Raw genomic sequence first — 14,723 nt, 5'->3', positions numbered from 1 at the left:
AATTTAAGCAGGTCTTTCTAGGTTGCTAAGAGTTTCACTCCGTGGCTGAGCCTGGCCTTCAACCTCCTCTCTCAGACTCCCAAGTACTGGGATGCTAGGTCTGTGCTTCCAAAGCCAGCTCCCATCCCTTTTTTTTTTTTGAAACAGGGTCCTAGTAAGTTGCTGAGGGTTTTCCGTGGCTCAGGCTGGACTGGACCCTGCCATCCTCCTGCCTCAGTCTCCTAAGTTTTATTAGAAGCATGTGCTGCCCAGTTCATTTGTCTTGTAATAAAAAATAAAAGGGGGAGGAAAAGTCATACACCTGTCGACTCAGAAAAACTGGCAGCAAGCCGGGTGTGGTGACGCACACTTGCAATCCCAGCATTTGGGGGGCTGAGACAGGAGGATTGCTTTTCGCGGACAACCTCAGCTACGACTTAGTGAGGCCCTTTGCAACTCAGTGAGACTCTGTTTCAAAATAATGAATAAAAAATAGGCCTAGGAGTGTAGCTCGAAGGTAGAATGTTCTTTGGTTCCATCCCTAGTACCATAAAAAAAAAAAAAAAACTGAAAGCAGAGTAATTAATACAAAGCTTTGTATAAATTAAACCACACAGCTGGGTGTGGTAGCACATGCCTGTAATCCAATCCTAGGACTTGAGAGGCTGAGACAGGAGAATCACAGGTTTGAGGTCAGCTTCAGTAAGTAGTGAGACTCTCTCTAGCCCAGTGAGACCTTGTTTCTAAATATAAAATAAAATAGAGCTGGAAGTATAACTTGGAACTAGAATGCCTCTGGGCTCAATCCCCAGTATACCCACACACACAAAAATGCCAACACTTCAATGACCATTCATAACTTGAGATATTTCGTGTCTAAAAATAGCTTTATTACCACGCATGGTGGTACATACTTGTAATTTGAGTACTTGGGATCGCAGGTTCGAGGCCAGGCTCAGCAGCTGGCCCTCAGCAACTTAGACCCTGTTTCAAAATAAAAAATAAGGAGCTGGGTGTGGTGCTGCACGCTTGTAATCCCAGCATTTGGGAGCCTGAGACAGGAGTATCACAATTTGCGGCCAGCCTCAGATACTTAGTGAGGCCTTTGGAACTCAGTGAGACCCTGTTTCAAAATAAAGAATAAAAAAATAGGGCTGGGGATGTTGCTCGGAGGTAGAATGCCCCTGGGTTCCATCCTCAGTATTGCAATAAACAAACAAACATTTATTTATTTTTGTTTACTTATAAAAATAAATAAAATTATATATTTTTGGTGGTACTGGGGGTAGAACCCAGGGGCTTTCTACCTCTGGGCTATACTCCCAGACCTATTTTTTTATATTTTATTTGGAAACGGTTCCAAAACAGGGTCTCATCAAGTTGCTGAGAGCCTCACTCAGTAGCCGAGGTTGGCTTCGAACCTGTGCGATCCTCCTGTCTCAGCCTCCCAGGCGCAGGGATTATAAGCGTGCGCCACCACGCCCGGCTCAATAAAATTTTTAAAGTCTGGGTGTAGTTAGAAGATAGATTACCTCTGGGTTTAATCTGCAGTACCACAGTATATAAATAAGACAGGAGTGGTGGCACAGGCCTGTAATCCCAATACTTGGGAGGCTGAGACAGAAGGATCACAGGTTCATGGCCAGCCTCAGCTACTGAGTGAGACCTTGTTTCAGAGTAAAAAATAAAGCAAGGCTAGAGATGTGTCTTAGAGGTAGAACGCCTCTGGGTTCAATCCTAGTACAAAACGAAACAGAGAGGCCTGCCTCCTGCACCCTCCCCGGCGTGCCCAGGGCCCTTCCTCAAGCCCTGCTGGGCCTCTGTTGGGAACACCCGGCCCCACCACAGGTGCGTGATGGACAACGACAACGAAGTGAGGGACCGAGCCACCTTCTACCTGAACGTCCTGGAGCAGAAGCAGAAAGCCCTCAATGCCGGCTACATCCTCAACGGTGAGTCTCCCCCGGGACCCCGCCCCCGGGCCCGCCCCCGGGCCCCCGCCCCCGGGCCCGCCCCCGGGACCCCGCCCCCAGGACCCCGCCCCCGGCCTGGGCAGGAAGCCAAGTCCAAGACGAGGGTCTCTGCCAGCTTGACCTCGAAGGCCCAGGCTCCAACCCGTGTAGCCAAGCACAGTGGCGCACGCCTGTAATCCCAGTATACGGGAGGCTGAGACAGGACGATCACAGGCTTGAGGCTGGCCTCAGCAACCTAGGAGGCTGGCCTCGAGTCTTGAATCCTCTTTTTTTTTTTCTTTTTTTTTTTTCTTGCGGTACTAGGGAGGGAACCCAGGAACATTCGACCTCTGAGCTACACCCCAGTCCTATTTATTTATTTATTTATTTATTTATTTATTTTTAAATTTATTTATTTATTTTTTTGGTGGTACTGGGGTTCCTGGAAGCCCTTCTACCTCCGGGCTACACTCCCAAACCTATTTTTTATATCTTTTATTTGGAAACAGGGTCCCAAGCGCAGGGATTACAAGCGTGCGCCACCACGCCCGGCCCTTATTTTTTATTTTGAAACAAGGTCTCACTAAATTGTGGAGGGCTTCACCAAATAGCTGAGGCTGTCCGCGAACCACGATCCTCTGGTCTCAGCCTCCGGAATGCTGGGATTACAAGGGTACGCCACCACGCCCAGCTTCTTGGACCCTCTTTTTTAGCTTTCACATACTGGGATTGCAGGCTGTGCCACCAAGCCCGGCCTTGTGTAGGGTTTGTAATTCGAGACCATAGGGCTTGTCTTCTGTGGGGACTCCAGGCGAAGTTCGGTTCTGTTGTGCTGTCTGGGTGAAATGACCTCTCCTGCTGGGCTCCAGGTCTGACCGTGTCCATCCCCGGCCTGGAGAGGGCGCTGCAACAATACACCTTAGAACCGTCGGAAACGCCCTTCGACCTCAAGTCGGTGCCCCTGGCCACCACACCCGTGGCCGAGCAGAGAACAGGTAAGGGCTGTGCTCTCCCAGAGGCCCTCCAGTCCAGGCTTCCCTTATTGTTTATTTATTTTATTTATTTTTGTGGTACTAGGGATTGAATCCAGAGGCATTCTACATTTGAGCTGTACCTAACCCAATTTTAATTAATTAATTAATTAATTAATTAATTTGTGGTACTGGGGTGGAACCCAGGGGCTTTTCTACCTCCGGGCTACACTCCCAGACCTATTTTATACTTTATTTGGAAACAGGGTCTCACTAAGTTGCTGAGAGCCTCGCTAAGTAGCTGAGGCTGGCTTCGAACCTGCGCGACCCTCCTGTCTCAGCCTCCCAAGCGCGGGGATGACGAGGGTGCGCCACCACGCCCGGCTGTACTGGTAATATTTCTAATGATATCACTAATAATTGGTAGTAGTCCTACAATAGTACTCCGGAGCAGTAGGACTTTCCATGACTGGTGCCGTTGGTCATCCCGTCTACTTACTCCTGCAGAAAGCACGCCCATTGCAGCCGTCAAACAGCCTGAGAAAGTGGCAGCCACCCGACAGGAGATCTTCCAGGGTAAGTAGGTGCACTAACTAACCTCCAGCAGTGGCCCTCGACACAGGCTCCCCGGTGTCCCAGAGCCTCGTGTTTATTGATGGGGATTAAGAGTAAGAATGTGCCAGGTGTGGGGGCGCACTCTTGGAATCCCTGTACTTGGGAGACTGAGACAGGAGGATTGCAGCAGTTACCAAGACCCTGATGCAAAATACCAAATGAAAGGGCTGGATTAAACTGGGTGTGGCGGTACACATTTGGAATCTAATACTTAGGAAGCCGAGGCAGGAAGATCTCTGGTTCGCAGCCAGCCTCAGCTACTTTGTGAGGCCCTCTGCAATTTAGACCCCATTTCAAAATAAAGAATAAAAAACAGGGCTGACAGCCAGGCTTGGTGGCGCACACTTGTAATCCCAGGATTTGAGAGGCGGAGACGGGAGGAGCTCAGTTCAAGGACAGCCTCAGCTACTGCTTAGTGAGGCCCTCCGCAACTCAGTGAGACCCTGTTTCAATCCCAGCATTCGGAAGGCTGAGACCGGAGGATCATGGTTTGCGGACAGCCTCAGTTACTTAGCGAGGCCCTCCGCAACTCAGTGAGACTCCGTTTCAAAATAGAGAATAAATATTTGGGCAGGGGGTGTAGCTCGGAGGTCGAATGCACCTGGGTTCCATCCCCAGACCTGCAAAAAAGTACATAAATAAATAACGAATAAAAATCAGGGCTGGGGGGGTAGCTTGGAGGTAAAATGCCCCTGTTTTCCATCCCCAGTACCAAAACAAAAAACAACAAAAAAAGATTATGCCAGGCATGGTGGCACACGCTTGTAATCCCAGTACTTGGAGGCTGAGATGGGAGGATCGCAGGTTCATGGCCAGCCAGCTACTTAGTGAGGCCCTCTACAACTTAATGAGACTTTGTTTCAAAATAAAGAATAAAAAAAAAAAAATAGGGCTAGGGGTATAGCTCAGAGGTAGAATGCCCCTCAGAGGTAGAATAACCACCAAAAAAATTTTTTTAAATACGACTGGACGTGTACCTAGAGGTAGAATATCCCTGGGTTCAATCCCTAGTACTAAAAAAAAGGGGGAGGGGAGGCTGAGAGTGTAGCTCAGAGGTAGAATGCCAGTGCGCTCTGTCCCCAAAGAGGCTGGGACTGTAGCTCAGTGGTCACGAGCCCTAGGGTTCCATCCCTAGTACCCCCAAAAACAAAGAGCCCTGTGGAGCGTCTAAAGGTAAGGAAGGCTGCACATGGATTCGGCGCAGGCCATTGCAGTCTCCAGTGTTTTGTTTTATTGTGGTCCTGAGGATTGAACTCAGGGCCATTCTACCTCCGAGCAAAACCCCCAGGCCTATTTTTTGTTTTTTAATTTTGAATTGGGGCCTCACTGAGTATGAGGCTGGCTGTGAAGCCGCGATCCTTCTGTCTCAACCCCCCAAGTGCTTGCTGACATTACAAGCGTGCACCCCCACACCTGGCTCCGATGTAGGGGTTTTTTTTTTTGAGTCTGGGGATGGAACCCAAGGGCACTTGACCGACCCCTGAGCTACACTCCCTGCCCTATTTTTTATTCTTTATTTTGAAACGGGGTCTCACTGAGTTGCAGAGGACCTTACTCAGTAACTGAGGCTGTCCGCGAACCGCGATCCTCAGGTCTCAGCCTCCCAAATGCTGGGATGACAAGCGTGTGCCACCACGCCCAACATCGGCTTTAATATTTTGAGTTCATCTGTCCTTCCTTTCTTCTCCTTTTGGATTTGAAGCCAAGGGGCATTCTGCACCCTAGCTCTATTTTATTTTTATTTTGAAAATAAAATAGTTGTTGCTGGGTTGATGAGAAACTCACTGAATTGGTTAGGCTGTCCTCAAGCCTGTCACCCTCCTCTCTCGGCCTCCTAGGTATTGGGAGATTTTTCTGCTCTGAAGTCGCTGAGGCTGGCCTCCAACCTGAGATTCCCCAGTCTCAGCCTAGCTCTGACGTCCAGCATAGAGCAGATAAGGAGAGACGGGGCGGGGCACAACTTAAGCAAGTCAGAGAGAGGAGAGAGGAGAAAGCGCGCAGGTCTGTTGAGGAAATAGCGGGTCTCGGGTTGTAAGTTGGCGCGCACTGTCAGGCAGGCCGGGACCTTGCGCCTCGCTCACAGGCCCTCCCTGTGGGGCGGGACACTGAGTGCACCTGGCCTGTGCTTTCAGAGCAGCTGGCGGCGGTGCCCGAGTTCCACGGGCTGGGGCCCCTCTTCAAGTCCTCGCCCGAGCCGGTGGCGCTCACGGAGTCAGAGACGGAGTATGTCATCCGCTGCAGCAAACACACCTTCGCGGAGCACATGGTGTTTCAGGTGAGCAGGGCCGCGCCGGGCGGGGCCCATCTCGGGGCCTGTAGGGTCTTGGTACCCAGCACTGGATTGGAAGCACAGCTCATGGCAGGATCTGTCAGCAGCAAGTATGTCCGTTGTACTTTTTTTTTTTTTTTTTTTAATGTGGAAGAATTGGAAATTGAACCTTGGAACATTCTGCCTCTAAGCTATATCCCCAGCCCCTATTCATTTATTTATTTATTTATTTATTTAATATTTTTGTGTGTGGTACTGAGGATGGAACCCAGGGACATTCTACCTCTGAAATGTACCCCCAGTCCTATTTTTTTTATTCTTTATTTCGAAACAGGGTCTCACTTGAGTTGCAAAGGACCTCAGTTACTTAGTAGCTGGCCTTTGCAACCGCAGTTCTCCTGTTTTAGCCTCCCAAATGCTGGGATTACAAGCATGCACCACCATGCCCAGATGGTTTTTTTTTTTTTTTTGCAAGTCTGGGGATGGAACCCAGGGGCATTCGACCTGGAGCTACACCCTCTGCCCAGTTTTTATTATTTATTTTGAGACGGGGTCTCACTAAGTTGTGGAGGGCCTCACTAAGTAGCTGAGGCTGTCGGAGGTCCTCCAGTCTCAACCTCCCGAATTCTGGGATTGCAAGCATACACCATCACACCCGGCGCATTTTGGTTTTTGAAATAGGATTCTTCCACCGGGCGCGGTGGCGCACGCTTGTCATCCCCGCGCTTGGGAGGCGGAGACAGGAGGATCGCGCAGGTTCGAAGCCAGCCACGCGCGCTGGCTTAGGAGACCCTGTTTCCAAATAAAAATGTAAAAATAGGTCTGGGAGTGTAGCCCGGAGGTAGAAGGGCTTCCAGGAACCCCAGTACCACAAAAATAAATAAATAAATAAATAAATAAATAAATAAATAAAATAAAAAATAAAGCTGGGGGTGGTTCACACCTTTGTAATCCCACCACTTGGGAGGCTGAGACAGGAGGACCACAGGTTGCTGGCCAGCCTCAACTACTTAGTGGGGCCCTCCACAACTTAGACCCTGTTTCAAATTAAAGAATAAATAATAGGGCTAGGAATGTAGCTTGGAGATAGAATGCCTCTGGGTTCAATCCCAAATTCTGCAAAATAAATAAATAAATAAATAAATAAATAAATAAATAAATAAATAAATAAATAAATAAATCTGAAACAGGGGTATCCCAGGTTTGCAGCTAGTCCTTGTTTCAAAATAAAAGGATAAAATGGGCCGGAGGTCCTTAGTCCTACAGTCCTCCTACCCCAGCCTTCCACGTGGGATTACGGGTGTGCGCCACCATGCTCGGCCTTTTTGTTGTTGAACCTAGGAGTAGTTTACCTCTGAGCTACATCCCCAGGCCCATTTTATTTTATATTTTGAAAGAGGGTCTCACCGAATTACTAAGGGCTAGCCGGGAGCCGGGCGTGGTGGTGCGCGCTTGTAATCCAGCATTCGGGAGGCTGAGGCTTGGAGGATCACGGTTTGCAGACAGCCTCAGCTACTGAGTGAGGCCCTCTGCAACTTAGTGAGACCCTCTTTCAAAATAAAGAATAAAGTCTAGGGCAGGGAGTGTACCCTGGAGGCCGAATGCCCCTGCGTTCCATCCCCAGACCCGCAAAAAAATCTCTGAGTGCTGGCCTCGAATCTACGGTCTTCCTACGTCAGCCTCCTAAGTGCTGGGGTTACAAGCATGTACTACCCTCCTGGCTCTATTTTCTACTTGAAACAGATTCTTGCTGAGTTGCTGAGGTCCTCACTCTGCTGGCCTTGAACCTGCGATCCTCCAGTCTCAGCCTCCCAGGCACTGGGATTACAGGTGTGTGCCACCACACATGCTGTTGTACATCTTGACCTGGACAGGGCGTCCAGAGCGTTAGCGGGAGCCTAGGGCGGGGGCAGGGGCGGGCGGCAGCTCAGAGGTGGGCGCTCCCGGCGCCGCCCCTGCAGCATGGCTGGATCTACAGCAGCCTCTGAGTCCTGTCTCCTCCCTGCCCAGTTCGACTGTACCAACACCCTCAACGATCAGACACTGGAGAACGTCACGGTGCAGATGGAGCCCACTGAGGCCTACGAGGTGCTCTGCTGTGTGCCCGCCCGCAGCCTGCCCTACAACCAGCCTGGGACCTGCTACACGCTGGTGGCCCTGCCCAAGGAGGACCCGGCCGCCGGTGAGGCCCTCTCTGCTGGGTACCGTGCTGGCCTCCTGGGCACCCGACAGGCGACTCCCTGATTTCAGTCCTGAGAAGGATAATAAGCCAGGCACAGGCCTGGACTCTCGACATTTGGGAGGGAAGCTGAGACCGGATCATTGCGGGTCTTATAAATTAGCAATTTACCAGAGCCTTCAGCAACTTAGCCATACCCTATTTCAAGATAAAGAAATCGAAACTGGAGCCGGGCGTGGGGGCGCACGCTTGTAACCCCAGCGCTCGGGAGGCGGAGACAGGAGGATCGCACAGGCTCGAAGCCAGCCTCGGCTACTGAGTGAGACCCTGTTTCCAAATAAAGTATAAAGTAGGTCTGGAGTATAGCCCTAGGTAGAAAAGCTCCTGGGTTCCACCGCCAGTACCACACACACACTATATATATGTATATATATAAACTGAATATAATGGCCTGTGATATGGCTGTAATCCCAGTTCTTGAGAAGCTGAAGCAGGAGGATCGCAGGTTCAAGAACAACCTCAGCAAGAAGTGAGACTCTCATCAACCTCGTGAGACTCTGTTTCAAATAAAAATAAAAATAAGGCTGGGGGTGTAGGCCAGAGGTAGACCCTGGGTTTAATACCCAGTACCACAGTAAATAAATTAATTAACATAAAATAGGGCTAGGGGTGTAGCTCAGAGGTAGAATGCCTCTAGAGTCAACTCTCTGTGCAACAATAGATAAATAAAGAAGTAAATAAATATGTAATAAAAAAATGCAAAGGGCTGGTCATATAGCTCAGGGTAGAATGCCTTTGGGTTCAATGCCCAATATATTAAAAAAAAAAAAAAAAGCCTCGCCGGGCGTGGTGGCGCACGCTCGTAATCCCCGCGCTTGGGAGGCGGAGACAGGAGGATTGTAGGTTTGAGGACAGCCTCAGCAAGTAGTGAGACTCTCATCAAACTAGGGAGACTGTTTCAGACAACTAAAATAAAATAGAGCCGGGGGCGTTGCTTCGGGGTAGAATGCCCCTGGGCTCAATCCCCAGTACCGCAGTAATAATGGTTTATCTCAGTACTTTCCACACATCTTATTACTTATTTATTTTTCTTTCTTTTTCTTTTTTTGATTTTGTTTTTGTGGTACTGGAGATGAAACCCAGGGGCATTCTACCTCCGAGCTATACCCCCAGCCCTATTTTTTATTCTTTATTTTGAAACAGGGTCTCACTGAGTTGCAGAGGCCCTCACTAAGTAGCTGAGGCTGTCTGCAAACCACGATCCTCTAGTCTCAGCCTCCCAAATGCTGGGATTACAAGAGTGGGAGAGTGGGCCACCACGCCCAGCTCTTATTTTATTCTTTTTTTTTTTTTTTTTTTTTTTGGTGGTACTGGGGGTGGAACCCAGAGGCTTTCTACCTCCGGGCTATACTCCCAGACCTATTTTATGTTTTATTTGGAAACAGGGTCTCACTAAGTTGCTGAGAGCCTCACTCAGTAGCTGAGGCTGGCTTCGAACCTGTGCGATCCTCCTGCTTCAGCCTCCCAAGCGCGGGGATGACAAGCGTGCGCCACCACGCCCGGCATGCCCCAGCCCTTTTTGATTTTGAAATGGGGTCTCCCTAAGTTGCTGAGGCTGGTCTTGAGCCTGCGCTCCTCTTGTCTCCACCTCCAAAGTATTGGGATTAGAAGTGTGGGCCACGACAGCTGGCTCGAGTCCGCCTCTTTCCCACTGTCTTTACCTCCCTTCCTGGGATCCAGGTCCTGATTTTCCTCTTGGCGGCACGTTTGCCATGGCTGATGTTTATATACAGAAGCCTAGAGTGCCCGCCGTGGCCACCTCCGCCTCGGGGCTCCCCAGGCGGGCTGAGGCCATCCTGACCACAGCCTTCCCCACAGTGGCCTGCACGTTTAGCTGCGTAATGAAGTTCACGGTCAAGGACTGCGACCCCACCACGGGGGAGACGGACGAGGAAGGCTATGAAGACGAGTATGTGGTAAGAAGCCCTGAGTCCTCCGGCAGGCCCCGCTCAGGGATGCTCCTGCGGCTTTCACTTGACAGTTTTCCTTTTTCTGGTGCTGAGGATTGAATCCAGGGGTACTCTCCTCTGAGGCACACCCCTAGACTTATTTACTTATTTACTAGACTTACTTTTTTTTTTTTTTTTTTTGCGGGTCTGGGGATGGAACCCAGGGGCATTTGACCTCTGAGCTCCACCCCCTGCCCTATTTTTTATTCTTTATTTTGAAACCGGGTCTCACTGAGTTGCAGAGGGCCTCACTAAGTAGCTGAGGCTGTCCTCGAACCGCGATTCTCCAGGTCTCAGCCTCCCTAATGCTGGGATGACGAGCGTGCGCCACCACGCCCGGCTTAGACTTACTTATTTACTTATTTGCAGTATGGGGATCGAACCCAGGGCATTCTGCCTCCAAGCAACACCCTATTTTATTCTTTATTTTGAAACAGGGCCTCACTAAGTTGCTGAGGCTGGCTGCGAACCTGCGATCCTGCGATCCTGTGGTCTCAGCCCTCAGGTACTGGGGTGACCGGCACGCACCCCTGTGCCCAGCTCACACCTCGTGAAACATTTTGAAACAGCACCTCAGTAAGTTGCAGAGGGCCTCACTAAGTAACTGAAGCTGTCTGCAAACCGTGATCCTCCTGTCTCAGCCTCCCGAATGCTGGGATTACACATGTGCCATCATACCTTTTGTGTATGTGTGTGTGGTGCTGGGGATGGAACCCAAAGGCTTTCTACCTTCAGGCTACACTCCCAGACCTATTTTATTTGGAAACAGGGTCTTACTAAGTTGCTGAGAGCCTCACTAAGTAGCTGAGGCTGGCTTTAAACCTGTGCGATCCTCCTGTCTCAGCCTCCCAAGTACTGGGATTACAAGCGTGCGCCACCATGCCCGGCTTCACCATGCTCAGTTTTTATTTTATTTTTTATTTGAAAACAGGGAAGCCAGGCCTGGTGCCGCACGCTTGTAATCCCAGCCATTGGGAGGCTGAGACCAGAGGATCCGGGTTCGCGGACAGCCTCAGCTACTTAGTAAGGCCCTTTGCAACTCAGTGAGACCCGGTTTCAAAATAAAGAATAATAGCCGGGCGTGGTGGCGCACGCTTGTAATCCCCGCGCTTGGGAGGCTGAGACAGGAGGATCGCACGGGTTCGAAGCCAGCCTCAGCTACTTAGTGAGGCTCTCAGCAACTTAGTGAGACCCTGTTTCCAATTAAATATAAAATGGGTCTGGGAGTATAGCCCAGAGGTAGAAAGCCCCTGGGTTCCACCCCCAGTACCACCAAAAAGAAAAAAAAATTAAAAAAAAAATAAATAAAAATAAATAAAAAAATAAATAAAGAATAAAAAAGTTGGGCTAAGGGCGTAGCTTGGAGGTAGAATGCCCTGGATTCAATTCCCAGTACCCCCCCCCAACCAAATACTGCAAAAAAATAAGAAAACAGTCTTGCAGCTGGGCGTGGTGGCGCATGCCTATAATCATAGTTCTTGGGAGGCTGAAACAGGAGGGTAGCAGGTTCAAGGACAGCCTCAGCAAGTAAGGAGTCTCCTCATCCTAGCAAGACCCCGTTTCAAAATAAAAATAGGAGCTGGGCATGGTGGCCTAAATTGTAGCCTTTGGGAGGCTGAGACAGGAGGATCACGGATTGAAAGCAAGGCCGGTAACATCCTGAGACCTCGTTTCAAAACAAAACATGTAAAGTAGGGCTGGGGTGTGGACTGGAGGCAGAATGCCCTGTGATCTAATCTCGAGTACCACGAAAAGAAAGAAAGGCCGCCACTGTTGTTGTTGAGCGTGACTCCCGTGGACACGAGTGCATGGCTTCTGCCTTGTCCCCAGCTGGAGGACCTGGAGGTCACTGTCGCTGACCACATCCAAAAAGTGATGAAAGTCAACTTCGAAGCAGCCTGGGACGAGGTGGGGGGCGAGTTTGAGAAGGAGGAGACGTTCACCTTGTCTACCGTCAAGACGCTTGAAGGTGAGCCCGGGCAGCGGCCCCGGCTGCCCGCCGTGGCCCAGGCCTGGGGAGGCTGAGACGGGCAGGTCCCCAGCACTGCAGAAAGATGCTGACAGGGGTGGCTCTTTGCAGAGGCTGTGGGCAACATTGTGAAATTCTTGGGAATGCACCCCTGTGAGAGGTCAGACAAGGTTCCAGACGGCAAGAACACGCACACGCTGCTCCTGGCAGGTGAGCTGCGCGGCCCGCGGGGAGGCCCGGGCGGGGCGGGGCTGAGGCCGCCGGATCGTGGGGAGTCGAGGGCACTGCATTTGAACGTCACGAGGTGTGAGCTGGGCACAGGGGTGCGTGCCGGTCACCCCAGTACCTGCGAGCTGAGACCGCAGGATCGCAGATTCGCAGCCAGCCTCAGCAACTTAGTGAGGCCCTGTTTCAAAATAAAGCCTAAAATAGGGCCGTGAGTGTGGCTTGGAGGTGGAACGTCCCTGGGTTCAATTCCCAGTCCCCCCCAGGTTGAGGGAGTATATTTCCAGGTTTAATCCCTCCCCCCAAAAAAGGGTGTGTAAGCGTTTCACGTTGGAAAATTTCAAACACACCAAAGTTGAAGAGTGTGATGAAGCCACACTCGCCCTCCCTGCCGTCCCTCCAGGGGGTTGGCATGCAAATTGCACGTGGCAGTTGGCCTGAAAACGATTCCTCTTCTGTATCTCTAAGACACAAATAAGGACCCCATGTTTAGCAGAAAATGGAGAACACAATTAACCCCAGCTCTGTTTTATTTCTTATTTGCAAACCGAGTCTCCCTAGGTTGCTGTGGCTGGCTCCATCCTTACCCTCCTCAAGTCTCAGCCTCTCAAATATTGGGATTAGAGGCTTGGGCCACGATGCCCACCCCGCCCAAGGGCAATACTGTTCCTCCTAAAACAGTCAGCAAAAGGAGGCGGGCCTGGGGTGGGATGGGTGTTTTTTGGAGGGGTCCTTGGGATTGAGCCTTGGGGGATCATTCTGCCTCTGAGGTACATCTCTGCTCCTTTTTCTTTTGAAACAGGGCCTCACTAAGTTACTGAGTCTCACTACTCGCTGAGACTGGTCTCCAACCTGCAGTCCTCCTGTTTGAGCCTCCCCAGTGCTCCTGCGCCCGGGTGCTGAGTGTTTATAAACAGCGTTGGGGAGGGCGTTCTGCTCTGGGCCGTCACAGCTGACAGCCGCCACGCCTGTCATTTCTGGCCCATTGAAGCGGCTCAGCCCGGGTGTTGCAGGCACCTGCTCTGCGGTTTTCCCGTGGGGCTGTCCCCTGCATCTCAGATCTCGCCCCTGTGTGTGAGCTCTGGCCGCAGGTACAAGCCCTACATGTCCATGAATTCATGTGAGGTTGGCAGAAACCAAAAATTGGTTAACATTATTATTATTATTATTATTATTATTATTATTATTATTATTTATTTTTATTTTTTTGGTACTGTGGATTGAACCAGAAGCATTCTACCTCTGAACCATACCCCTACCGTTTTTTTTTTTGTTGTTGTTGTTTTGTTTTGTTTTTTCTGGTACTGGATGGAACCCAGGGGCATTCGACCTCCAATCTACATCCCCATCCCTATTTTTTAGTCTTTTTTTTTTTTTTTTTTTTTGCGGGTCTGGATATGGAACCCAGGGGCATTTGACCTCCAAGCTATAAACCCTATAAACCCTGCCCTATTTTTTATCCTTTGTTTTGAAAGAGGGTCTCACTGAGTTGCGGAGGGCCTCACTAAGTAGCTGAGGCTGGCCATGAACCGCGATTCTCCGGTCTCCACCCCCTGAATGCTGGGATTACAAGCGTGCACCACCTCGCCCGGCACCTTTTTTTTTTTTTTATTTGTTTATTTATTTATTTATTACCTTTTTTTCCCCCCAGTACTGGGGATGGAACCCAGGGCCATTTCTACTTCCAAACTACATCCCCAGCCCTATTTATTTTGAAACAGGGTCTCACTAAGTTGCAGAGGGCCTCACGAAGTAGCTGGGGCTCTCAGTGAACCGCGATCCTCCCTTCTCAGCCTCCCAAATGCTGGGATGACAAGCCTGCGCCACCACGCCCGGCCCATTTTATTTCTTTAAATTTGGAAACAGTCTTGCTCTGTTGTGGAGGCTGGCCTTGCACCTGTCATCCTCCTGCCTCAGCCTCCAAGCACTGGAATCCGAGGCCTACGTCACCTCGCCCGAGAGCCTTATTCTTTCTTCGGTTTGTGGCTGGGGCTCCTCAACTATTTATCCGTAGCGAGGTGACTTCCGTAGGCCTTGCTCAAGGGGCGTCGCAGCCCGCTGTCCCGCGCACGGCTGCCGGGAGTGCCTCCCTCGGCCGGGCCTCCGCAGCCCCGTGACTTGGACATCGACGGCTGTCCTCCCTTCCAGGCGTGTTCCGGGGCGGCCATGACATTCTCGTGCGCTCCCGGCTGCTGCTTTTGGACACGGTGACGATGCAGGTGACGGCTCGGAGTTCAGAGGAGCTGCCAGTCGACGTCATCTTGGCATCCGTGGGCTAGGGGAGCCCGCAGAGGCCGCCCGCTCCGCCCGCACCACACAGGAGCCAAGCTCTGCTCCGGACACCGCTGGACGTCCGCCCCAAGCCCGTCTTCACAATCAGAAGTTGTTGTGGGTTTTAAATTCCACTCCCTCACCCAGAACTGCTAGAAGATTTTTTTTTTTTTCATTTTTACTTTTAAATAGAGGTTTATTTTATTTTGTTCCAGATTTGGTGTCCTGCCTGCCAGTAAAGGGACATTACAGTAAATAAAATGCTCACACTTCCTCTTGAATGA

General features: G+C 50.6%; 1 protein-coding gene across 1 annotated transcript in view; it reads left to right on the top strand.

The window, feature by feature from the left end:
* Window positions 1–14,447, top strand: part of COPG1 (COPI coat complex subunit gamma 1) — a gene marked incomplete at both ends in the record, with an annotated part of 33,373 nt that extends 18,926 nt beyond the window's left edge. Inside the window, 9 exons of the mRNA XM_080718182.1 lie at window positions 1,828–1,931; window positions 2,801–2,926; window positions 3,410–3,478; window positions 5,650–5,792; window positions 7,797–7,968; window positions 9,844–9,941; window positions 11,805–11,943; window positions 12,055–12,153; window positions 14,317–14,447. Of these exons, the coding sequence (XP_080574308.1) occupies window positions 1,828–1,931; window positions 2,801–2,926; window positions 3,410–3,478; window positions 5,650–5,792; window positions 7,797–7,968; window positions 9,844–9,941; window positions 11,805–11,943; window positions 12,055–12,153; window positions 14,317–14,447 (1,081 nt within the window). The remainder of the gene's footprint in view (window positions 1–1,827; window positions 1,932–2,800; window positions 2,927–3,409; window positions 3,479–5,649; window positions 5,793–7,796; window positions 7,969–9,843; window positions 9,942–11,804; window positions 11,944–12,054; window positions 12,154–14,316) is intronic.
* Between the last annotated feature and the right edge of the window lie 276 nt (window positions 14,448–14,723).

Source organism: Muscardinus avellanarius, assembly GCF_963383645.1.
Source record: "Muscardinus avellanarius genome assembly, chromosome: 22".
In the NCBI taxonomy this organism is placed as follows: Eukaryota; Metazoa; Chordata; class Mammalia; order Rodentia; family Gliridae; genus Muscardinus; species Muscardinus avellanarius.
The sequence above is the reverse complement of the archived record's forward strand: the minus strand, read 5'-3'. Positions and strand labels throughout refer to the sequence as shown.